The 27,697-nt window shown below is 40.4% G+C and overlaps 1 protein-coding gene across 3 annotated transcripts in view; it reads right to left on the bottom strand.

The window, feature by feature from the left end:
• Positions 1-27,697, bottom strand: part of LOC140464275 (probable helicase with zinc finger domain) — a 444,481-nt gene that overhangs the window by 351,198 nt on the left and 65,586 nt on the right. For all 3 annotated transcript variants that reach the window (XM_072559139.1, XM_072559141.1, XM_072559140.1), the window contains 4 exons: positions 20,598-20,725; positions 19,447-19,626; positions 18,654-18,761; positions 16,688-16,866 (listed from right to left, as the gene is read on the bottom strand). In XM_072559139.1, coding sequence (XP_072415240.1) covers positions 16,688-16,866; positions 18,654-18,761; positions 19,447-19,626; positions 20,598-20,725 — 595 coding nt within the window. The remainder of the gene's footprint in view (positions 1-16,687; positions 16,867-18,653; positions 18,762-19,446; positions 19,627-20,597; positions 20,726-27,697) is intronic.

The following is a 27,697-nucleotide window of genomic DNA, read 5'->3' as shown; positions in this document are numbered from 1 at the left end:
GGTTTATCCCTTCTCATCTGGGAAAAACTAAATAAAAAGTTTCAAGCTTATACAAAGTAAAAATTAGTATTTTTGTTCCAAGTTGCCAGCCCAAAGTGAAAGAGTTGCTTGGTTCTAATACTATCACCACTGCATGTGCAAAGCCAACAATGCTGCTTACTCCAATCTCCAGAGAATAACCAGAAACAAATACTGATTTATGGAGCTTGATTAATTTTTATAAATTTCAATCAGCAAGCCCTACTATCCAGAGTCATACAGACAGGTCAATATCATTTGGACAGTTCTCCATATAAAAGAAATTCACAATAGCAAATGGACATGACTGTGATTACAGGCCACCCTCACTTCAAGTTTCCCCATTTAACATCATTCTTAGCTTGTTCATTCTTTGGGGCCTGTTTTTTTATTTTTCATCACCTTTTTCAACTTAACATCTTTCGCTGCATTGTTCACATCCAATGTCATAATTGATCTGCATTCAGTACTGCACTGCATGCAACCCAGACATTCTCACCCTTGGGTTCTGGTAGTGGACAAGGACTCTTGCCTCCCTCTTGGCCTTGCTTTCCCGTGTTGCTTCCTCCTGGATGGGTCTTCAGCTTGCTCCATCACAGCTTTGTTCTCTCTCCCTGGGATTTGTCTCCCAGAGTTGCTTTGCCGTAGCTTCATCTCCTGCCCTTTGTTCCTACTTCTAGGCATCAGGTTTAGCCTTCTCTTTGCTCTTGGCTCCATTCTTGGATTCTCAGTTCCAATTCAGGAGGGAAGTAAAGTTCTGTGCTCCATCTCATGGCAGAAATTGGTCAATGCATGTAGTCCTGGGAGTCCAACTGCACCAACCAACTTCTGCAACAAGATAAAGCCTGATCACGAAAAGGGAGTAGATATTTTTAACATATTGTACTCTTTTATTTTGAATTTAATAATGCATTTTATTTGGCAAGTTATTTCAGCTAACAATGAAAGGTCATATTTGTACAATTTCAACTTCTACTTTCTTTTTTAAAAAAAGCGTAAGAAATGTTCCAAGGAACCCAATTCTAGCTTTAACATTGATTCCTTCAGGAAACCATTTCACTTAAATTCAAGAGCTCTGCAGATACTGAAGATCTGAACCAAAAACAGAAATTGTTAACGGTTTGAGTCCAGTGACCCTTCTTCATATCTACTGCCAGACTGGCTGAGCTTCTCCAGCAATTTCTGTTTTTTACTCATGCTTCCCTTAAGGTGTTTTGCATGAAGTTTTTATTTTCAGGAATACTACCACAAATTTAAGTCAGGACTTGCAGGAATTTGGAAATTCAGTTTGAAGTCCATTAAACCAACCTTTAATCACATGCGCAAACAGATCTACAACTAAGTGTAAAGATGTTGACTGGAAGGGGGCAAATCTATATCTGAGAATAGTCTCCAATTCTAAAAAGTATTCATCATACAGTGTTAAATTCATAGTTACATTTTTTAACTAATGAAAGAGACGTTCACTAGAGACTCATATGATGTACTTCAGTAATTAGCTCAACCAATGCCTGATTTAACAAATAAAGAGATATCTGTTTCCTCAGGGTGGGAAATCAAATAAATGAATAAAATCAAATCTGGTGTTGAAGGAGGTAATTGTAAGGTAAATAAGAGGTAAGAGTTAAGTAGCTAGCCCTTCTTGAATTATATGAATACAGATATTTCGGCTATCCTAACAAGGGCTTTTACTTAATTGAGATTACGAACCTGGCTGGTCCGGGGCCCCTTGGGAGAGGAATCCCGCACGAATACGGGTTTTGTTACATTTGATGTTAACACATTCCAAGCATGTATCTCACTACCCAGTTTCTATGTTATCCACTGGTTTTTTTTCTCTTTCTCTTATTTGAATAATGTAAGAGACTTAATTATACACTCTGGTCAGTTGTAGTTTAGATTAGTAGTTAGTTGAGTTTTGTTTATTTTTCTCAGTATTTTTCTTTTGTTAAGTTTTGGTTATTATATATTTAAGATTTAATTGTATATCAATGTTTGTACTTGAGAGTTTTGTTTATTTTTGTAAACTTGTAAAAATGTTAAATTTCTAATAAAAATATCTATAAAAAAAAAGTTAAGTACCTGGGCAAACAAGTCACGAATAGATGGAAATTTCTCATTTTGCAAGTATTATCCAACAGAAGTAAATTACTAGTAACAGACTAAGGCAACACCAGTTCAGTTACATTCACTTATGAGTACAGGTACTTAACAGGTTTTTCCTCAATAAACTTCTCCTAGCTTTCTTCTAGTATAAACATGCAGTCTTTCTCTTTCACTGAGGTCTGAGTTTGTCATAAATTTAGTTAGTTACAACACATCCTTTTGCGGGATCCGAAATTTTTCCAGCAGTTGAGAATATTAAATTGACTTCAGTGATAGCCAAAAATTTTATCTTGCACAAGATCCATCCAAGCCTCACTTTTGTGATGACCTGTTCTCAGTTCAGACCTACACCATCCTCCATCCAGTCTTCCCATTCCAAACCATGTTTTCTTTCCAAACTACTCAGGTGCCACTCCAGAATGGAAATGGGACATCATGTGACATCACCTCAATTAAGTTAGAGCCTGTAACACATGTCATGGTTTCAATGATCCTATTTCACAAATTTTCAGATGTCTTCAAAATGGTTTTTCTTCCCCACTCCTAGATCAGTGACTCAAATATTTTGGTAGAAGAGCCCTTTTCAAATGGATTAGGAATTCCAGAGTCTCCTCCCATTCAACCATAATTCATAGTAACAAACATCAAATGAAAATAATGTGTTTTGATAATTTTAAGGAAATTTTTTAATCACTAAAATTTATTGAAAACATTTCCAAATTCATTGTGATTTTCATGCTCACTTTCCTCCTCAGTGAGACTGTCTGCTGGATCGATAGCCGTGCAGGCCCCAGTACAACATCGCTGTCCTAGATTTCCTATTTATCCAACAGCAAAACAGAATATGAACAAACTAGCATGAACAGACATCATGAGCAATTGTTTCATATGTTTGAAGAATAACAGTTGTATTTCACCTTTAGAGTTCTCTGCTAACAATGAACACTTCATTAGTGAAAAGGGATGTAAGATGCATATTAGTTGGTGAGCAGCTTTGCTGCAATTTCTTATAAAGGTACACTGACAAGCTCAGCAGTTATCTTGAGGGAAAAAGAAAAATATTGCATATAATACAAACTACTACTTGTCTGCATGTTCCCCAGCTACATACATAAACAATTGTTCATTTGTCTTTATCTTGTGTTACCAAGCTTATTCAAAAGGAATAGTGTCTTATATGAATCAAAATCAACAAATATCTCAGAGACAAAACACGACAATGGAATGGTGCTGCATACATTAAAGGCTTGGAATATTTTTCCAACTTCAAGTGGCCTCTACAAACTATTTGAACTTTGGCCTAGATTTTTGCACAGCCATATTCTTCATGGCTTTTCTAAAATGGTGATGGGAACCTAGATCCAGACATCCCGTCTGATCGTAAGACACAGAACTTATAGCAAAGGATCACCCGTGTGATTTAACTGAAATTATATATTGAAAAAAACCTGGATTGTCTGTTAAGTCTCTCATCTTTTAGAATGACCATGTTGGTTTCAGTTCTTTCATATGTAAATCCCAGAACTTTTTTAAAGTGACATTCTCAAGTGAACTTTAACCATAGATGCCATGTTGTCTCAGATAATGCATTGAAGGTGTGAAATGCCCTGTGTGAGGTTGTCTGTGCCCCAATGTTCAGACTGATTCTATTTCTAAAAAAGGGATTTACAGAATCTTACATGGATTAATGCAGTTTTTGAGCAAAACAAAATATAATTGTGCTGGTGCAAATTCACCCCGCAAGCGCGTGTGTACATGTGTGTGTATGTGTGTGTGTATACGTGCGTGGCTGTCTGTGTGCGGGGGCATATGAGTGTCTGTGAGTGCGTGTGAGAGTGAAAGTGTAAAGGGGTATAAGTCTGTGAGAGGCATGTGTGAGTGTGAATGTGGGAGTGTATGTGTGAGCATGAGAGAGGGTCTGCAGAAGTTGATTGTGTGTTTGTCTGTGTGCATGCGCACGTGCGCATGTAGTGCAGTGGGGTCACCTGTAGTGTGACATGAACCCAAGATCCCAGTTGAGGCTATCCCGATGGGTACCGAACTTGGCTATCAGCCTCTACTCAGTCACTTTGCATTGTTGCCTAACCTGGAGTCTGCCTTGGAGGATGGTCACCCGAAGGTCCGAAGTCAAATGTCCCGGACCACTGAAGTGTACTCCGACTGGGAGAGAACACTCCTGTCTGTTGATTGTTGTGCGGTGTCAACACTCTGACAAGGTTGTATGGTGTTGTCCTGAAAGCTGGGACAACACCATACAACCTTTCAGGACAACACCATACAACCTTGTCATGGTGGACTCTGCAAGATGTGTCAAAGTGTCGACACAGATACCACCGTTACACGTTGGGACACCTCCCACCACATACGTGTCAGGTACTCATGTGACTCACCAATGTACCTGAGGCATGGTACATTGGCGAGACCAAGCAGAGGCTATGGCAACGGACGAATGTACATCACACAACAAAGCAAAGTGGCCGAGCAGAGGCTGATAGCAAAGTTTGGTACCTATGGGGATACCCTCAACCGGAACCTTGGGTTCATGTCACACTACAGGTGACCCCACTGCACCACAGACATACTCCTACAGACAGACAGACAGACACACGCACACACACACTCCTATAAATAGACTGGCACACACACACACACACACACACATACACACACACAAAATCACTCCTTCAGACCCATGCACTCACGCAGACAATCTCTCCATATACACACACTGTAAACCTTTGCTCTAAGTTCTGTGTCTTACAACCTTATACTCCACAACCACTGGATGAAGGAGCAATGCTTCAAAAGCCTCCAAATAAACCTGTTGGACTATAACCTGTTGTTGTGTTATTGTTAACAACCAAGATCATGGCTGAAATGATTGTAACCTCAATTTCACAGTCACGCCTACCCTGATAACCTTTCAACCCTTTGTTTAAGAAGAATCTGGCATGGAAGGTCTAAGTGCAAAGGGAGAGTGTGGGAGGCATTGGTTGGAAGTAAGATGTCATAAACTATAAAGGGGCATGAGGATGGATGGAAGACAATAGATTGGCAAAGACTGTACAAGGGATTATGGGTACCTAAGGTGGGAAGTGAGAAGACATGCCGGGGTTTGAGGGGTGTAGGTTATATGTCCTAACATTGAACAAAATGACTCAAACTACCAAGAACCCAAGAAGGGCCTCTTAACCAGTTCACCTCAGCACTCAGCAGCCTCCATTCCTACCCGCAAGCCATTTTTGCCAATTGCAGCACATGCCACCTTTCAGAATGAAGTTATAGCATTCTGAGCATTTCCTTCCAGAGTGGCAAATGAGAAAATTTTCTGACTTTGCACACATTCTTCGAGAGTGAAAATCTAGGCCTTTAGTTTTCATAGTTAATGATGTCATCTACAAATACTTAATATGAATTCAGTTTTCTTACCAACTTCAAGCTATCAATTACTTCACACAAGCAACAATACTATGCTTATATTGATTTATTTGATTCTTATTAAGAGCCTCAAACAATGGTATAAATCATTAGATTAAAATGTTATAGGGTCACCCAGCTCTTGACCTCATAACAGCCTTGGTTCAAACACAGAAAAAGAATCTGAATTCCAGAGGTGAGGCAAGAGTGGCTGCCTTTGACATGAAGCTGCATTTGACCAACTGTGCTGTCAAGGAGCCCAAGCAAATCTGGAGTCAATCAGAATCAGAGTGAAAAGCCTTCACTGGTTGGAATCATATCTGACACAAAGGATGATAGTTAAGGTAGTTGGAAATCTGGCACCTTAGCTCCAGGACATCTCTGCAGGAGTTTCTCAGGGTACAGTCCAAGGTCTAATCATCTTCAGGTGCTTCATTAGTGACCATCCTTCGGTCATAAGTGGGGAAGATCACCGATGACTGCACAACATTCAGCACCAATTGTGACTTCTCAGATACTGAAGCAGTCCATATTCAAACGCAGCAACACCTGGACAATATCCATGTTTGGGATGAGCAGTAATATTCATTCCACACAAATCCCCCATTATAAACATCCTAGGAGCTACCATTGGCAAGAAACTGGACTAAGACATATAAATATACTGGTTAAAAAAGCAGATCAGAAGCTGGAAACCCTGCAGTGTAGCTTATCTCCTAACTTCTCAAAGTCCGATCACCATCTACAAGACCTAAGTCAGAAATGTGATGGAATACTTCTCACTTGTCTGGATGGGTTCAGCTCCAACAGCAGCCAAAATGCCTGACATCATTCAAAACAAAGCAGCGCCCTGACTACTCTACCACATCCACAATCATCCACATCCCTCCACCACAGACATTCAGAAACAGCAGTGTGTGCCATCTACAAGATGCACATCAGAAATTCACCAAAACTCCGTTGAAAGCACTTCCCAAAACCATGATCACCACTATCTAGAGAGTCAAGGGCTGCAGATACATGGAAGCACCACAAGTGTCAAATTCCCCTTGAAGCCTCACACCATTCCGACTCGAAAATATATTTGACATTGTTTCAGTGTCGCTGTGTCAAAATTCTTGAACTCCCTCCCTCCTGACATTGTGGGTCTAGCTATGCAAGTGAACTGTGTCTAGACAAGTCTAGACAAAAGCTTCCATCTCCTGGGATATCTGCAGAGAAGAGCACATGGTTGATACTCGGTCACCATCATAACAATGAGATAAACTGGGCACTCAACCTAATGCACAAAATTAAAACTGGTTTCCAGCACTGTCAATAATTCAAAAACAGGATTACTTGTTTGCTGGCTTCAAATCATTTCTGAACCAGGAAAACCAATCGTAATACAAATAAGATATATTAATTGCGAACATCTATCAACACCACTACAATAATACTGAGGCTGATTAGGCTCCAAGAAGAGAGGTCGAGGACATAAAAGCAGTGCTGGCTAAAGTGAATTGATAAACTGGGTTTAAAAAAAAGATCAATAGAGATGTAGTGGCAGACATTGAAGGAATTTTTCAGAAGACATGGAAGAGATACACACCAACCAGTTAAAAAATTTTTAAGCTACAGACCCACCGTCTGCAGTTGACTACAGTATGTTAAAGATGGAATCAAACTGAAACAAAAAATTGTAATTGTGCAAAACAGGCAGCATATCAAAATATTACAATATTAAAAACAGCAAGCAATAACTTCAAAATTAATCCGTGAAAAATTAAAGTAGTGAGAAAGATATCTAGAAATTCAAAAACAGATAGCAAGAGTTCCTTTTTCTTCATAAAGTCAACAAAGTGAGTATGGATCCTATAGAAAGACCCTAGAGAACTTATATTGGAAAATAAAGAGATGCAGATGAACTAATCAGGATACAACACAAATAAAAGGAGTTGATGGGAAAAATAGAAGAGCAAGTTTCTATATCACCAATCTAAAATCACATGTTCCACAACCTTTAGTTCCTTGATGATACCTTGATGTTATCTGCACAGTAATAAGCAGTCTTTAATTTACTGGTTGTTTAGTTAGACCTGTGGTCTTTCAAGTTGCCTTTGGTGTTAGAATTATTTATTTCAGCATTTCTAGGTGTATTTCTTCTTCTGTTCTTTGGATAAAATATTGAAGATAGTAATATTACATAGAAAAGGGAAAGAGAAAAGATTGGTACAGCTGATTTCTGGAGGTCTTTTTACTTATCTCCATTTCACTAACCCTCACACAGCCTGGGTTAAACTACCATCTGACTAATCAGACAATCATTGCTATGTTGAGCTCTTTTGCACACATAGTAAACAATGCACTTTACTCAATGTCGTCTTAAAATAAAATTAAGGTTTGGGTTAGAGTTATATACATGGTTTGTTTTTCCAAGCTAAAAAAATTCCATATACCTTTTCTCTATTTTAAAGCAGTGTCCATTTCTCTCACTTCCAGTTCAAAGTCCAAGAATAAAGTAAAATGTGGAGAAAGAATGAAATGAAATCAACTATTTATCTTTACAAATCACTATGTTTCTGTACTTGATACCATACAATGGATAGGTGAATGAAGCATCAATATAATAAACTGCTACGTGACTAGGGTAGGTAAATATGGTAAAAACTATTTCCTGCAATGAAGCTGTTACAGAATGGTTGAGTTGAATTTCCTACTGTTATGTAATAACTTCAGCATATCTTTTAAGCAAAAGGTTTAACTGCAAAACTTAAGACAAGCAGTTAATGAAGGCTATAATTGTGAACGTATTAAAATTAGCATGCCATGATGTTTTAACCTGTCATGGCCACCAATTTCAATGTCCACAAAATAAATTAAGCCCAAGCAATTAACATGTTAAATAAAAACAGAAAATGCTTAAAATACACAGCATATCAGCCGACGTCTGTGGAAAGAGAAGTTGAGAAAGGTTTTAGGTGTATGATTTTACATCAGGTGTTCTCATCACAATATCAACCTTAAATGAATTAAGGAGTTAATTTCAGAATGATTACCATTTTTGTAACTGAAAATTGACAGATTCCTGCTGACCTTCCAAGGACCCCTTTTCCCACCTTCAACAAACCCCATCCACCTGGACACCCCGTGTCAGTCTGTTACCTGTCTTTGATCTCTTCATTTCCAACTGCTGCCATGACATAGACTGCCTCAACATGTCCACTCATCTCACCCTCGCAACACTCAGCAGTCCATCCCCTCCACTCCAACTTCAAAATCAACATCAAACCAGCAGACAAGGGTAGGGGGGGGGGGGTGGAAGAGGTGCTGTGGTAGTTTGGTGCTCTGACCTCTATGCCGCTGAAGCCAAGTGGCAACTCACAGACACTACCCCCTATTGCCTCCTCAACCATGACCTCACCTCCCATCACCAAACCATCATCTCCCAGACCATCCACAACCTCATCACCTCTGGGGATCTCCCACCCACAGCCTCCAACCTTATAGTCCGAGGACCCTGCACTGCACCATTCTACCTCTTCCCTAAGATTCACAAACCTATCTGCCCCAGTTGACCCACTTTCGAAGCCTGTATCTGTCCCACCAAACTCATCATTGCATACCTCGGTACTGTCCTGTCCCGCATGGTCCAGGAAGTCCTCACCTATGTTAGGGACACCATTCACGCCCTTCACCTCCTCCATGACTTTCATTTCTTCGGCCCCCAACACCTTACCTTCACCATGGACATCCAGTCCCTCTACACATCCATCCTCCATGACCAAGGGCTCCAAGCCCTCAGTTTCTTCCTCTCATGCCGACCCAACCAGCACCCTTCCACTAACACTCCATTCGCCTGGCTGAATTGGTCCTCATCCTCGACCGATTCTTCTTCCAATTCTCCCACTTCCTCTGAAACAAAGGGGTAGCCAATGGGCACACACATGGGCCCCAGCTATGCCTGCCTCTTTGTCAGGTACATGGAACAGTCCATCTTCTACAGCAACACCAGCACCGTTCTCCACCTTTTCCTCTGCCACATCGATAAGTGTATCAATGGTACCTCATGCTCAACTTCATGAACATCTTTCACCCTGACCTCAAATTCACCTGGGCCATCTCGGACACCTCTCTCCCCTTCCTGGACCTCTCCCTCTCCATTTCTGATGACCAACTAAACATGGACATTTACTACAAACCCACTGACTCCCACAGCTTCCTGGACTACACCTCCTCCCATCCTGCCCTCTGTAAAAACACTATCCCTTATTCCCAATTCCTCCACCTCCACTGTATCTGCTCCCAATTCCACCATAAACATCCAAGATGGCCTCCTTCTTCAAAATTTTCCCTCCCATGTGTTTGACGATGCCTTCCAGCGTATCTCCTCTATTTCCCTCTCTTGTGTCCTTGAACTCCACCTCTCCAATCGCAATAGGGACAGAACCGCCCTGGTCCTCTCCTTCCACCTAACCAACCTCTGCATACATTGCATCACTTCTGCCACCTACAAACAGACCCCACTATGAGGAACATATTTCCCTCCCCACCCCATTGGCATTACAGAGAGGCCATTCCTGTCGCAACTCCTTCACCAGATCCATGTGCACCCTATCCCCCAGCACCTTCCCCTGCCACCACGGGAAGCACAAAACGTCACCTCCGTCCAAGGCCCCAAATGATCTTTCCACATCTGACAGAAATTTACCTGTACTTCCATGCATGTTATCTACTGTATCCATTGCGGTCTCCTCTACATCGGGGAGACAGGATGCCAACTTGCGATTGTTTCAGAGAACATCTCTGGGACACCCGCACCAACCAACACCACTGCCATGGCTGAATATTTTAACTCTCCCTCCCACTCCACTAAGGACAAGCAGAACATGGGACTCCTCCATCGCCAAACCATTACCACCCGAAGCGTGGAGGAAGAATGCATCATTTCCGATTTGAGACCCTGATACCACACAGAATCAATGTGGATTTCACCAGTTTCCTCACTTGCCCTTCCCCTACCTTATTCCAGTCCCACGCCTCCAAATCAACACTGCCCCCTTGATCAGTCCTACCTGTCCATCTTCCTTCCTTTCCACACATCCGCTCCACCTTCTCTTCCAACCTATCACTTCCTACTGCACCTACCCAGCTACTTTCCCCCCAGCCACACCCCCCTCCCATTATCTCTCAGCCTCGGCACACAAGCCTCATTCCTGATGATGGGCTGATGCTGAAATGTCGATCATCCTGCTCCTTGGAAGCTGCCTGACCTACTGTGCTTTTCCAGCACCACACTCTCAAGTCTGAAAGCAGAAACTATGCACGAAGTGGGTTCAATTTGCAGATTCTGATCTGTTTGCATTTTCATGGATGAGGTGCTATACACATACTAATAAAGAAAATTTTACATGAACAACCAGCTTTCATTTTGTTACTGCCGAATAAGATTCATATATACCTATTGTTGTTATTGTTCACTTTACTCTGAAAAGACATATGAGAAACAGACAATCTAAATCCCATTGAGTATAAAGTTTTATTAATAGCCACACTAGTTTTGAAGGTTTACTCTGATTGCCAAAGAGAATATTCAGCTAATCTTAATTTTTTTCCTACGTCCTTATTATTCAAGAAGTCATTACGCAAAGAAGTAGAAAAAAGAACTAGTTATACACTCCCAGAAAAATAAGAGTTAAAACAAAAATCTTAAATCAATAGAGCAAAAAAGGTAAAACTTCATATTAATTGCCGGTATTTAGGTAAACATATTACAATTTCAAATATTCTACAAGTTCTGGCATGGAACAAGGGCTCAGTGTCTCTTTGCAACCCACTTAATATGTGGAATATCTTGCTATAATCTACATTCAAAGTTTCAATAGTGCAGGAAAAATAAGTTTTAAGTTTTGCAGTTGAATCGTGGTATTCATTTGTCAACCAATTCCATGGAAATGTTAAAAATACTTTGGCAAATAGAATTAAGGAGAATCCAAAGGGTTTTTACAAATACATCAATGACAAAAGGGTATCTAAAGAGAAAATAGGGCCCCTCAAAGATCAGCAAGGTGGCCTTTGTGTGGAACTGCAGAAAATGGGGGAGATACGAAATAAGTATTTTGCATCAGTATTTAATGTGGAAAAGGATATGGAAGATATAGAAAGTAGGGAAACAGATGGTGATACTTTGCAAAATGTCCATAATACAGATGTCTTCAAATGCATAAAGGTGGATAAATCCCCAGGACCTGATCAGGTGTACGCTAGATCTCTGTGGGAAGCTAGGGAAATGATTGCTGGGCCTCTTGCTGAGATATTTGTATCATCAATAGGCACTGGTGAGGTGCCAGAAGACTAGAGGTTGGATAACATGGTGCCACTGTTTAAGAAGGGTAGTAAGGACAAGCCAGGGAACTATAGACCAGTGAGTCTGATGTCAGTGGTGGGCAAGTTGTTGGAGGGAATCCTGAGGGACAGGATGTATATGTATTTGGAAAGGCAAGGACTGATTAGGGATAGTCAACATGGCTTTATGTGTGGGAAATCATGTCTCACAAACTTGATTGAGTTTTTTGAAGAAGTAACAAAGAAGATTGATGAGGGCAGAGCAGTAGATGTGATCTATATGGACTTCAGTAAGGCGTTCGATAAGGTTCCCCATGGGAGACTGCTTAGCAAGGTTAGATCTCATGGAATACAGGGAGAACTAACCATTTGGATACCGAACTGGCTCAAGGGGACAGAGGGTAGTGGTGGAAGGTTGTTTTTCAAACTGGAGGCCTGTGACCAGTGGAGTGCCACAAGGATCGGTGCTGGGCCATCTACTTTTTGTCATTTGTATAAATGATTTGGATGCGAGCATAAGAGGTATAATTAGCAAGTTTGCAGATGACACCAAAATTGGAGGTGTAGTGGACAGCAAAGAGGGTTACCTCAGATTACAATAGGATCTTGATCAGATGGGCCAATTGGCCGAGAAGTGGCAGATGGAGTTTAATTCAGATAAATGTGAGGTGCTGCATTTTGGGAAAACAAATCTTAGCAGGACTTATACACTTAATGGTAAGGTCCTAGAGAGTGTTGCTGAACAAAGAGACCTTGGAGTGCAGGTTCATAGCTCCTTAAAAGTGGACTTGCAGGTAGATAGGTTAGTGAAGAAGGCGGTTTGGTATGCTTTTCGTTATTGGTCAGAGTATTGAGTACAGGAGTTGGGACGTCATGTTGCGGCTGTGCAGGACATTGGTTAGGCCACTGTTAGAATATTGCATGCAATTCTGGTCTCCTTCCTATCGGAAAGACTGTTGTGAAACTTGAAAGGGTTCAGAAAAGATCTACAAGGAGGTTGCCAGGGTTGGAGGATTTGAGCTATGGAGAGAGGCTGAACAGGCTGGGGCTGTTTTCCCTGGAGCGTCAGATGCTGAGGGGTGATCTTAAAGAGGTTTATAAAATTATGAGGTGCATGGATAGGATAAATAGACAAAGTCTTTTCCCTGGGGTGGGGGAGTCCAGAGCTAGAGGGCATAGGTTTAGGGTGAGATGGGAAAGATATAAAAGGGACCTATGGGGCAACTTTTTCACAGAGGATGGTACGTGTATGGAATGAGCTGCCAGAGGAAGTGGTGGAGGTTGGTATAATTGCAACATTTAAAAGGCATTTAGATGGGTACATGAGTAGGAAGGGTTTGGAGGATATGGGCCGAGTGCTGGCAGGTGGAACTAGATTGGGTTAGGATATCTGGTCAGCATGGACGGGTTGGACCGAAGGGCCTGTTTCCATGCTGTACATCTCTATGACTCCATAAACCACACCTGAAACATTAATCTTTCATAAGTTTCAGAAACTGGATTTGAGGATTATCAGATCAGCCATGACCTCAATGCAGGAAAGTGGACTTGAAGACTGTTGGATCAGCTACTGAATGGCAGAGCAGATATGCTGAGCTGAATGGCATACTTTTGCTCCTGCAATTTATGGCCTTATGGTCTTATCTCCATAACCACAGACCATAACATAAAAGAACAGGAGTAGGCCATTTGGCTCCTCAATTCTGCTCCATCATTCATTAGCTGATCCAACAGTCTTCATGCCCACTTTCTTGCATTTTCCCCACGAACTCGGATTCCCGACTGACCAAGAATCTCTCTGTCTCAGCCTTAAATACAGATCATAAGACACGCGAGTAAAAGCTCGGCCATTCAGCTCATCGGGTCTGTCCCGCCATTCAACCATGGCTGATAAGTTTCTCAACCCCATTCTCCTGCTCTCTCTTCGTAAACCTTATTCCCCTCGATACTCAATAACCTATCTATCACAGTTTTAAATATAGTCACTGACCTGGCCTCCACAGCCTTCTGTGGCAATGAATTCTATAGATTGACCACTCTTTGGTTGAAGACGTTTCTCCTTATCTCCATTCCAAAAGGTCTTCTCTTTACTCTAAGGCTATGCCCTAGGGTCCTGTGTCTCTCCTTCTCATGGAAACACCTTCCCAACATCTACTCTGTCAAGGCCATTCTGTATTCTGTATATTTCAATTAGATTCCCCCCTTATCCTTCTGAACTCCATCGAGTATCAACCCAGAGACCTCAAATGTTCCTTATATGTTAAGCTTTTCATTCCTGGGACCATTCTCGTGAACCTCCTCTGAACACACTCCAGGGCCAATACATCCTTCCTGAGATATGGGGTCCAAAACTGTGCACAATACTCCAAATGTGGTCTGACCAGAGCCTTAGAGTCTCAGAAGTACACTCCTGCTTTTATATTCAAGTCCTCTCATAATAAATGCCATCATTGCATTTGCCTTCTTAAATATTGACTCAACCTGCAAATTTACCTTGAGAGAATGCAGGACCAGAACTCCAAGTCTCTTTACACTTTGGAGTTCTGAATTTTCTTCCTGTTTAGAAAATAGTTCATGCCTCTAATCTTCCTACCAAAGTGCACAATCTCACACTTTCCCATAAATTGTACTCCATCTGCCACTTCTTTGCCCACTCTCCTAACCTGTCCAAATCCTTCTGCAGCCTCCCTGCCTCTACCTATCTATGTATTGTCTGCAAACCTATCCAGAATGCCCTCAATTCCTTCATCTAGATCATTAATGCATTAAGTAAAAAGTTGTGGCCCAACACTGAGCCTTGCGAAACACCACCTGGCACCAGCTGCCATCCTGAGAAGGGCCCTTTTATCCCCACACTCTGCTTTCTGCCAGACAGTCAAGTTTCTATCCATGTTAGCACTTGATTGTCTCATTGATTAAGTATCTAATTATCACATCTTTGAAAATACTTAAACCAATCTCATCAGTCCTCTCCAATAAAGAATTCCACAGATCAAGGAATGTGTCCATACATTGCACCTTTTTAAGTAAGGAACAGTTTATGGAGACTGCAAATCCCTGCGACAAGCCTCATACAAACCAATCAACGTGCTTGTCAATGTTGCATAAGTTGACGTGCCATTTCCAAATTTTGTTTCTTGCATGGCAGCCCTCATGAGTACAAGATGAAAAGCTTCAATTCTGTGATAAATTACACTTGTCATCACTGTATCAAACTTACATTTCTTTGTTGAGGATTAAATATTTCATTGCTGCAAAATAAAGCCATCACAAAAACAGCAATGGGCAGTGGATGAGATGTTTCAATTTAGATTGAAACAAGCAATCGATAACAGTTTAATCTAACTGAAGTCCAATTTTCAGTCAGCTGCATTTTGAGTCAAAGAAATACCCTTCTGCCAGTTTCTGTACACTTTCAGTTCCTTTTGCATAACGTTATGCTCATCTAAAATAAACCTTGCTCATCTACAAATATCAATGAAACACTGTTTTTTAACCAACTAAATACTCTCTCTCTCAATTCTTTCTGATGAGAAGCTCGACACTTCCATCTATCTCCCTCAGAAAATCCAATTCAGATTGGCATTTGATCTAACAAGGAAACCATTCATGTGAAACAGAGAAGGATTTCTTTCACCTCAGGTATAACCATGACTAGGAGGTGCCGGTGTTGGCCTGGGGTGGACAAATTTTAAAATCTCACAACACCAGGTATATGCTTCCTTGCAATACCCATCACTAACAGGACTGAAAAAGGATACAATATCCTCTCATGGTGCTGTGACTAATTCTGTCATGGCTCCCTGATATAGAATACATAATGTCCAAACGATGCAAACAATAATCTGCACAAATATAAAATTGGAATACAATTGATATACATTGACGTTATGTACTAGAAAAGTACAACTATATCCAAACAACTCATTGAGGAATTCATCCTCATTAAGAATAATGTACATACAGGGGGATAGGGACTATAAAAGTGCTAAGGTCACCATTGCAACTTACATCAGGGCAATGTCTCCTATAAGAAACAATGGAATGAGATAGGGATAGGGACTGTAACTTAGGGAAAGGTTGTGTTTCAAACCTAGCAACCAAAATACATACTATACATGTATGACACTGTACAACACAATATATAAACATACCTTGTAAAACATTTTCATTATTCTACAGTAATAGACTTGCTACTCATTGTTGAAGGTTTGCAATGATAATTTCTGATAAAGTTCATATCCACTGTGAACAACATGGGTTTTCTACGCTAAGCTGAACTTGAGTCAAAAACACTGCAACAACATGAATGCAAGGAAATTTTATATTCAGTTCCTCACAGTAATGTGAGTGCAAAGCAATGTATATCACAAAAAAAGTTGTATGATGGGCACCCCAGTACACAACTCACAGCCTCAATACTAACATACTCAACAATTTGTACTGAAGCATTTTCATGAGCTTCTGTGAAATTCTGTTCTTCTTACAATTTCATTACTCCAATCAGCAACTGAACAGCCCTGAAAGCTTCAAACTTTTAAACGAGTTACGGAAAATACATTGAGAAACATGGAAAATTGCAACTTGTGCTACAGAATATCCCGGTTGGAAAGATGCTCAAGTTCTTATTCTCACTTGTGGGGCTGGTTTTCCACTGGACCATGCTCACTTGTGGGAAAGAGTCACTTCCCTTACAGGCTTTGACTGGCTTGCTTTTTTTAAAAACAGTATTAGAAGGACCTCTAGTGGTAGAGAAACAAGTATGGAAGTAACACACTGGACATAGAGTATATTAGAAATTCAGAGTTCAGAGTAAACGTACCATGTAGGAGGTCAGCACAACAGAGGTATTTTGATGAACTCACAGTTGCCACAACCACCTGACACTTGAGTATGTCTTCTTTCCTTGGCAGCAGGAATGCAGACTGGTTCCGAGCAAGTAGACAATAGCGCTGTACTGTGGGATGCACAGTTTTCACATTTTTGGTTTTGTGATAGATTCTAGAACAGAAGGTTGAGTTTTAATCAGATGACAAATACATAACAATTAGCAAAAGAATCAGAAGAGAGTTGAAGAGAGGTTTTATTTGCCTGTAAGTTTTTTTTTGTGATTGAATTAAACCAGTAGCACGTTCAAACTTAAGTTTCAAAAACTAGAATTAAAAACTTGAAAAGAGTAAAGAAAAATGGTTGTGTAAGGTGAAGGGAAGACTAGGACAAATTGCTTAGCTTTCTTAAAGAGTGGAAGAAAAGTAGGCTGAATATGTTCTGTGTAAAATTCTATCATACAGCTCAAATACATTTGAGTTAAATAATTGAGTTAGCCATAAGGAATATATTCAAATTAAGAAAATCGGATCCACAAAAACACATCTGCACCAAGGTGATACAAACAATACATATTAAGCCATTATTGTGTTTACAAAAAGGGTACAATTCCGTGTTTTAATGTAAGTACAGTATTCCCTATCAAGTTCCCTACACAATGGATCAGTATGTTTGGCCAGCAAGTAAATCTTAATGGTTGAAGCACACCATAACAAACCATTGAATTATCGTGGCTTTACAAATACCAAGTAAATAGATTGACAAATTGAAAAATCCAAAAGACTCATGAAAGTACAAGAAATTAATTTAAACAGACAGTTCCTGTGAGAGAATCATGACAATAGTTTTTAAGCGTCATTGAGTCACAGAGTAATACAGCATGCAAACAGGCCCTTCAGCCCAAACTGGTTCATTGGCAAAAGTGAGGACTGCAGATGCTGGAGAGTAGAGTTGAGAGTGTGGTGCTAGAAAAGCACAGGAGGTCAGGCAGCATCCGAGGAGCAGGAAAATCAACATTTCGGACAAAAACCTGATGAAGGACTTTTGCCTGAAACGTCAATTTTCCTGCTACTCCGGTGCTGCTAACCTGCTGTGTTTTTCCAGCACCACACTCCAAATTAGTCCATGCTGACCATGGTGTCCACTCAGCTAGTTCCAACTGCCCATATTTGGTCCATATCCATCTAAACCCTTCCCATCCATGTACTTATCGAAATTTTTTTAAAATGTTGCTATTGTACCTGCCTCAACTGCTTTCTCTGGCAACCCACTCCACATATGCACCACTCTCTGCTTGAAGAAGTTGCCCTTCAGGTCCTTCTTAAATCTTTTCCTCTTACCTTAAACCTATGCCCTCGAGTTTTCAACTCCCCATCCCTGGGAAAAAACACTCCATGCATTTATTCTATTTCATTATTTTTCATGGCATGTTACCTCAATGCCCCTAAACGGAGTATCTTGCTAGGCCATTTCAGAGGGTAGGTAAGAATCAACTAGATTGTTATGGGACTGCAGGCCAGATCAGGTAAGATCATAAGATTCTTTTCCTAAAGGACATTAGCCAATTAGATTTTTTTATGACAATTGATGATGATTTCATGATCATTTCTAAAGCAGATTTTTAGTTCCAGATTTTATTAGTTAATTGAATTTAAATTCCTGGATTAGTGGTAGAATTTAAATTCCACCAACAGTTATGATGGGACTTGAATCAGTGTCTCCACAGCATTAGCTTATACCTCTGTTTTACTCATCCACTGACGTTACCACCTTGCTATTTTATCCCTCCTATTATAGCTCGCTTTGTCTTACCTCTCGGAAAACAGCACTGATCACCAATTCCAATTGAACATATCACAGATCTGTTAAATATTGGGCAGGAATGGTTAAATATATATCAACTTCTTTGAGGTCATAAATTAACAAAATGTCACTTATGTTTAAGTGAATAGTATCCTCACCTGAGAAGTGTAAGATTACTGGCATCATTTTCAAACATAGGAACGAGGTAGTCCTTTATAAAATTGTCTGCTGCAGTATCAGAATGAGTACAGAACAGAATCCTGAGACTGGAGGAAACACAAATGGAAAACCATTGTAAAAATGAAAATCTCTCTCTCTCTCTCCCATTCCCCCAATGCCATATAGTAAAACATCTGAAATATCAGGAATACTTTTGGCCACAAAGATTTAACTACAATAGTTCAGTCAGTAAATGTATGACGTGGAGCTGAGCTATGCAGACCAGATACATCATTTTTTTGTCTCCTTTCAAGCAGCTAGTCTCAGTTGGAATGCTAGCATGGCCACAATTAACTTCAACAACTCATGGTCAGAGAGGAATCATGTACATTACCTTGAGTCCCACTCAGCTTCATTACATGTTAATCCCTACCAGAACATCCATACTTCTAATATAATAGATTATCAGCAGTCAACTCCTGCAAAAGCAAATAACCAACCAATACTGCAAGTGCAGCCTCACACATTTGAAGCAGATACTTGGGGTAATATTTAATAAGCAGCTATTTACCATATGCCAGAAAAAGTCACCATCTGCAAACAGAATAGACTAGGAAAAAAAATTTGTGCTGTGAATGGAAAAACATTTGGAAATACCTCCTTTATCTAGTCATTAAGGCGACTGACACAATTCTAAAATTCTTCAGCTTGTGCCTAATTGTACAGTCATACATCAAAAGTCTGGAGAATTTTTGCAATTTTTTTTAGGTCCATCCATCAACTTCACTCTACCTTTTGTCAGGGTCTTTCACCAATTGTTTGACTGCATGTGCCAAAGTGAAGGTTTTTCCAGTGCCACACGGCCCAGTCAGAAGAATCGGTGGTAGACTGAACAATATGGGAGCTGTAATAATACTAGCTGCTTTCCTCTGTTTGGAGTTTAGCCTAGGGTCCAGCTGCTTTTCCCAGTCCCTGAGAGACAAAATTGAAAATCATTAGTTTGAAAATTGTGCTTTTGCTTCATATCTACAGCATAGAAAAAAATTAATAGCTATGAAATAAGAAAAATATTGTATGCAAAAGAAAATATTTAAATGTCAATTTCTCTATTCAGTACCATGCCAATATTCTCAACGTATTTCAGCCATAATATGCATTTTATATAGTGTTTTCAATACGCTTCACAAGGATTTCAGAACAAAAAAAATGCCTCTTCACAAGGTTTCCACACAGTCCCATTTCAGTAACAATTACAAAACCCATATCTGAAAAATGCAATATGACTCTTGTCTAAATTCTCCTTCACCAGTCCAACAAATAGAAGAACAGCAAAAAAAACTTATTTCATCTTGTAAAACTATCAGAGGCCATAAACAGATTGTTTATACTTTACAGGGAGAAAAGATCCAACAGCTAACTTGCAACAACTTTGAATGTGAGGAAAGACCAGATTAAAAATAGTCAAAACCAGCAGTGATCACAAGCCAAAGTGGGTATAGTTACTGTGACTTAAGAACAAGAATAGGAAAGCACCTATGAGTGAGCTATTACTTCTCCAAAATACTAAAGTGAATGAAAGATTAATTGTCAGTTCTTACCTGTAAAGTATAATTGCAAGGCTGTCCACAAACTAACACAACTATAACTAACAGATTTGTAGGGAACAATTTCCTTTCTGGTTATTGGTCCATTCTCCTAGCCAAAGCAGGATCCTTCCAGCATTTTCTGAGAATCTTATAATCCACGCCACTACTTTTTTTTAAAATAGCCTTAAAGGTTGCTGATTCAAGAGTCATTATAATTTTGATTTCGTCAGTTTTGTTTTTCCTTCTCCTACCCCAGCACCTCCAACAGCATTTCAAATCATTAAGTACAAATGTTAATAGGTTATTTGGAAAACCACTGCATTTGGTGGCGACTGGGGAAAGAAAAGAGTTCCATACCTATCTGGCAAATCAAGCGTTAGAAGAGAAGAAACATCTGGGGACACCAGGCTGCAGTCTTTCAGATTATCCAATGCTAGGTGCATCTCACAGAGAGACAAACGGTTCAACTGAAACTGAAGCTCCACCTGTTGGATGAACCAAGAGACTAATAAGCAATTTAAAAGTGTTAAAGAAACAATAGATTCTGAGAAAGCTCATGCAACCAATACATGAGAGTGTTACCCAATATATGACCATTCTATAACAAGCAAAATGAAGGGAGAAATACTCTTCAATTTTAGTTTTCATGACCAACTAAGTTGGATACTACTACTACTGGTGACCCATCACTACCATTCTAGACGTTTTTGCAGTTCACATTTTCTTATGACTGATGTAGTTGTACAGTAACAATTGTGATTACATCAGGAATAAAAAAGTGAATTGTTTTTTTATCTGTGAATCAGGCATCCAGTCGTTATATATTCCATGTTTCCTAGGTGACCACAAATTTTCCATTTTTGCATTAAGTACCCATATCCTAGGAGTAAATATGCATTCTTTCAATTGGAGACAACCTTGATGAGACCTGGAATATTGTGTTTAAATTTGGACCCCTTACCTGAGTGGGGTGTGTCCTTTTCATCGAGGGAGCACAAAAGAAGTTCCCAAGGTGAATCTTTGGGATGCCAGGACTACCCTAAGAGGATCAATTGATGAGATTAAACCTACTTTCTGTAAAGTTTAGTAGAATGAGAGGTGATTGCATTGAAACTCTCGAGATTCTTGAAAAGAGTAAACATAATGCAGAAAAGAGGTTTATCCTGGTTGGAGATGAGGTGGGGAAGAGGGAAACATCCAGAATCAGAATAAAAGGCAATCAATTTAGGACTGAAAAGAAAAGGAGTTTCTGGGGAGCATGAATCTTTGAAAATCTCTACCCCAGGGGAAGTGACAGCATAATCATTGGGTAGATTCATGACAAAGATTGATAGGTTTCTAGGGACAGCACAGCACTCAGTGAGGTACATACTACTAAAATCTTGGGTTTTTGATCATTTGTGGAATACAGCAAAAAATAAAGAACAGAATGCTGAGCACATCACAAAACAACAGCAGTTAATAAGGAGATACTCCTCCAGTCAGCAAAACTGCTTATTTAATCCTGTGTGGAGTTTACACATTCTCCTCATATCAGTGACAGTTTCCTCCCAGGTGCTCTGGTTTCCTCTCACAATCTAAATATGTGCAAGTCAGTGGATTGGCTATCTAAATTGCCCATAGTGTCTAGGAATATGTAAGATATGTGGATTAGCCACGGGAAATGCAGGGTTACAGGGTTAAGGTAAGAAATTGGGTCTGGGTGGGATGTTCTTCAGAGGATCCATGTGGACTCGATGGGCTGAATGACTTGCTTCTGCACTGTAAGGATTTTATGATATTTAGGTAAGTGGAGAAAATGCTGAAAAACAGCCTGGACATATTCCTGTGCTTTTGCTTATATCCGCCATATATGTTTTAATGTTGCTTAATGCTGATTTTGAATTTAGCAAAAGATTAAATGCAAGCATCTTCTGCATTTGATCTTCTGTGAAGTGCTGGCTTGTGGTTTTTTATAAGTTGTAATCAGCTTTCAAGCTACATCAAGACAGAAGTCATATGTTGCAGATTAGTTTGTACATCAATAAGGGTGGATTGAGGGACAGTTTTGAGGTCCTGGTACATTAGAGAAATGAATTATCCTCAATTTGCTGCACTTGGCAGAAGATTGCAATGAATAGACAAGAGTGACAGGAAACAGCATGGGAAGCTAAGTGTTGGGTTGGAATTCCACTATACTATTCCATTAGATGTCAACAACTTGATATGGCTACTTCTTGACCACAGTGATTAGATTTAGATTAGATTCCCTACAATGTGGAAACAGGCCCTTTGGCCCAACCAATCCACACCGGCCTGCCGAAGAGTAACCCACCCAGACACATTTCCTTCTGACTAATGAACCTAACACTATGGACAATTTAGCATGGTCAATTCACCTGACCTGCACATCTTTGGACTGTGGGAGGAAACCAGAGCACCCAGAGAAAACCCACGCAGACACAGGGAGAATGTGCAAACATGGAAAATGCACACATAGACTGTCGCCCAAGGCTGGAATCGAACCTGGGACCCTGGTGCTGTGAAGTAGCAGTGCTAACTGCTGAGCCACCATGCCACCCCTGATGTACAGTATTCAAAGCAAGATGGTAATCAAAAGTACAGGCCACAATATCATTGGAGCAAAATGCTGCAATGAAATGTATTATTTGACATAATAAAAACTAATTTTCAATCTTACTGACTCAAAGCAGCAATGCTTTGACCATTTCCTTCTGTTAAGTAATCCGTGACTGGCATGAGCCCACCAATTTGGTATCAAGTAATACAGCACTCAATGAGGTACATACTATCAAAACCTTGGGGTTTTGATAATTTGTGCAATACAGCAAATACCAGAGAAAAACTAAAGAAAAGAACAGAATGCTGAGCACGTTACAAAACAACAGCAGTTAATGAGGTGATTTTCCTGCAGTCAGCAAAACTGGTATTTACCGATAATCTATGGTGAAAGGGGATATAAAACACCTTTTACCTCAAATTACTTTGCTCCCATCAATACCATGTAAATATCATATAGAATATACTTTAAGGTATGTCAGTAACTTCAGCACTTAACTCCAAAATATTCAAGAGTAAAACTTAACAATTAATTTGTACTGGCTACACATTATGACTAGGCTCCCTCAATACATTCATTTTTATTAATTTCTTAATTTCTTCTTCAGCTAATAAATCAGTCTCTCCTCATCCTTGCATTAAGGTTTTGGACAAGACATGAAAGGGGCCATGTCAAGAACTTATGTTTGTACAATGAGAAGTAATGCCCTGGAACTTGCTGCTAGCATGGATTCATGAGCCCTTATGACTTTACAATACTATTGCACTTGCAGAAATATTACATCATGCAAATTTAAATCAAATGCTAGGATGTAAAAATTGCAAAATAGTAATCACTACCAAGTGGAATACAATATAAAAGCCATGCACAGGAAATCCTTCATAATTTGCTCAATTTCTTTTAAAAAGGTGATATATGATCAATGAGCTACGGGTAAAACTCAAAGAATTTTACTGCCATTCATAAACGAAGTGTTTTATATAACTTGCAACCATACAGCAGCAATCAACAAATTGAACGAACCAGGAGAAAATGAGAACTGCAGTGCTGGAGAGTCAGAGTCGCAAAGGGTAGCACTGAAAAGGCATAGCAAGTCAGGCAGCATCCGAGGAGCAGGCGAGTCGACATTTCGGAATGATGAAGGGCTGATGAAAGACTTATTCTCGAAACATCGACTCTCTTGCTCCTCGGATGCTGCTCAACCTGCTGGGCTTTTCCAGCACCACCCTTTTCAAAATTAAATAAACCAGTTTTATAAACAAAATTATTGAAAAAGTTAAAGGGGAGGAGTGCTCAGCAAAGGTTATTCAAGTTTCCAGAACAAGTAATAGGACAGAGTATGAAAAAAGTCAGAATTTAACTAGAATACGCACAATATACAAACAAAGGTAAATGAGCTTATAGCATAGATTGAAATTGGTGGGTACGATGTTGTGGACGTCACACAGACATGCCTATAAAGGATCAGGTTTAGGAACTAAATATCTAAGGATATGCGTCCAATCAAAAGGACAGGCAGATTGGCAGAGAAAGCAAAGTTGCCTTGTTAATACGACATGAAATCAAATTGATAGCAAGAAGCAATATAGATTCAGAAGGTGTAGAATCTGTGTGCATAGAGCTGAAGAACCACAAAAGTATAAAGGCTCTGATGGGATTTATGAACAGACCTCTCAGCAGTAATCAGGATGTGAGGCAGAAAATAAATCAAAAGATAGAAAAGGTATGTAAGAAACTATTACAATAATCATGGGGGACCTCAACATGCAGGTAAACAGGGAAAAATAAGTTGGTTATGGATATCAAGAAAACAAATTTGTAGAATGTCTATAAGGTGATTCCTTGGGGCAGCTTGTGTTACAGCCCATTAGGGAACAGGCAATTCTGGATTTGGTGATGTGTAGTGAGGCAGACTTGAATAGGGAGCTTAGGGTGAAGAAACCCCTAAAGGACACTGACCATAATATGCTAGAATTTATCTTGCAGTCTGGAAGGGAGAAGCTTGAATCAGATGTAACGGTATTACAATTGAGTTGAAGAGTGTGGTGCTGGGAAAGCACAGCCAGACAGGCAGCATCTGAGGAGAATCGACGTTTCGAGAATAAGCTCTTCAGCAAGAATGAGGCCTGTGGCCCAAGGGAGCTGAGAGATAAATGGGAGGGGGGGTCCTGCTGGGGTGGTAGGCAGCTGGGAATGCGATATGTAGATGAAGGTGGGGGTGAAGGCGATAAGTCGGAGCAGAGGATGGAGCGGATAGGTGGGAAGTAAGATGGACAGGTGGGACAGTTCAAGAGGGTGGTGCTGAGTTGGAAGGTTGAACCTGGGATAAGATGGCGGGGGAGGGAAATGAAGAAAGATGAAATCCACATTGATCCCATGTGGTTGGGGGCCCCCCAAGCGAGAGGTGAGGCATTCTTCCTCCATGCATCGGATGGTTAGGCTTTGGCGATGGAGGAGGCCTAGGACTTGCACGTCCTTGGAGGAATGGTAGGAGAAGTTAAAGTATTTGGCCACCGAATGGTGGAGATGTTTAGTGCATGGGTCCCAGAGGTCTGCTCTGAAACGTTCCACAAGATGGTGCCCCATCTCCCCAGCGTAGAGGAGACCACATCATAAGCAATGAACACAGTAGATGACATGTGTGGAAGTACAGGTAAATCTCTGCCGGATGTGGAAGAATCCTTTGGGACCTTGGACGGAGGTAAGTGGGGAGGTGTGGGTGCAGGTCTTGCACTTCTTGCGGTGGCAGGAGAATTACAATTCAGTAAAGTTAAGTACAAAGACAGGAGAGAGAAGCTGGCCAGAGTTGATTGGAAGGGGAGCCGAGCAGGGAAGATAGTGGAGCAGCAATGGCAAGAATTTCATGTTGGCAGGAAGGCACAGCAGAAATTCATGCAAACAAAGAAAAAATACACGAAAGGGAGGAAGAGGCAACATTGGCTGACAAGAGATGTAAGGAACAGCTTAAAAGCAAAAGGGAAAGCATCCAATATGGTGAAGTTTAATGGGAAACCAGAGGATTGGGAATCCTTTAAAAATCAGCAGACAACAATTCAAAAAGCAATGGAAAGGAATGATGAAATATGCTGGTGAAATGGTTAGTAATATAAAAGACTGTAAGAGATTTTTAGATAAATAAAAGGTAAGAAAAAGGCAAGGTTGGACATTGAACCACTGGAAAATGAACCTGGAGAAGTAGTAATGGGGAACAAGGAAATGACAGAGGAAATGAATAGGTACTTTGTGTCAGTCTTCACAGTGGAAGACACCAGTAGCATAACAGAACTTCAAAAAGAGTCAGAGACAGGGGTGAGAATAGTGGCCATCACTAAAGGGAAGGTTCTAAGGAGACTGGAAGCTCTAAGGTGGATTCATCACCCAGATGGACAATATCCCAGGATATAGATAGCTGAGACTATTGTCGAGGCACTGGTGGCAATCTTTCAGGAATCGCTAGAGTCAGGGAGGATTCCAGAGGACTAGAAAATGGCTAATGTAAGAAAGGAAGGAAGCAGATGGGAAATTATAGGCTGATTGGCCTAACCTTGGTTGTTGCTCAGATTTTGGAGTCCATTAATGTGGGAGATTGTGCAATATTTGGAAGTGAATGGTAAAATAGGGCTGAGTCAGCATGGGAGGGCATGACTGACAGTTCTGATAGTACTCCTTGAAGAGGTAATGTGCAAATTAGACAAAGGAGAGCCAGTGAACATAATCTATTTGGATTTCCAGAAGCCTTTGACAAGGTCTTGCTCAGGAAGCTGTTAAATAAGATAAAGGGTTCACGGTGTTAGGGACAATGTGCTGGCATGGATGAAGGACTGGCTGATTGCAGAAGGTCGAGAGTGGAGATAAAGGGGTCTTTTTCTGGAGAGCAGCCAGTGATTATTGGAGTTCCACTGAGGTGAGTGTTGAGACCACAACTATTCACTTTATACATTAACAATCTGGACAAAGGAATGGAGGACATTATTGCTAAGTTTGCAGATGACACAAATATAGATGGACAGACAAGTAGTGTTGAGGTAGCAAGAGGCTGCAGAGGGACTCCAACAGACTAGCCAAGTGGGCAAAGAAGTGGCAAATGAAATGCAACATAGGAAAACATGAGGTTTTGCACTTTGATTGGAATAGACATAGACTATTTTCTAAGTGGAAAATGAAGTTGGAGATCTGAAGCAAAAAAAGGGACTTTGGCATCCAATTGCAGGGTTCTCTTAAGGTTAGCATTCAGATTCAGTTGGCAGTTAGGAAGGCAAATGAAATGTTAGCATTAATATTGACAGGGCTACAATACAGGGGCAGACATGTATTGCTGAGGCTGTAAAAAGTTCTGGTCAGACCGCATCTGTAATATTGAAAGCAGTTTTCCTATATCCAAGGAAAGCTGGCTTTCAAGGTTTACAGGAATGATTCTCCGGTTGAAGGACTTGTCATTTGAGGAGCAGTTGACAACTCTGGGTTTTTACTCAATGGAGGTTAGCAGGATGAGGGGGAATCTCTTTGAAGTCTACAGAATGCTGACAGGCCCAGATAGGATGGATGTGGAGAAGATTTTTTTTCATAGGGGGGATAGAGTAGAATCTGAGGGCGCAGAGCGAAGGGACAACCCTTTGCAACTGAGAGGAGGAGGAATTTCTTCAGCTAGAGGGTGGTGAACCTGTGGAGATCATTGCTGCAGAAAGCTGTGAAAGCCAAGCCATTGAGTGTATTTAAGACAGAGATAGACAAATTCTTGACTAATAAAGGGGTTAAAAATAAAAGGGAGAAGGCAAGAGAATGTGCTTGAGACACATATCAGCCATGATCAAATGGTGGAGCAGACACTAAGGGGCAAATGGCCTAATTCTGCTCCTAATAACTTCTTGTTTTATGCCTAAGTCAGTCAAGTACAAGT

Source organism: Chiloscyllium punctatum, chromosome 40 (genome assembly GCF_047496795.1).
Source record: "Chiloscyllium punctatum isolate Juve2018m chromosome 40, sChiPun1.3, whole genome shotgun sequence".
Classification (NCBI taxonomy): Eukaryota; Metazoa; Chordata; class Chondrichthyes; order Orectolobiformes; family Hemiscylliidae; genus Chiloscyllium; species Chiloscyllium punctatum.
This window is presented reverse-complemented; position numbering and strand designations above follow the sequence as displayed.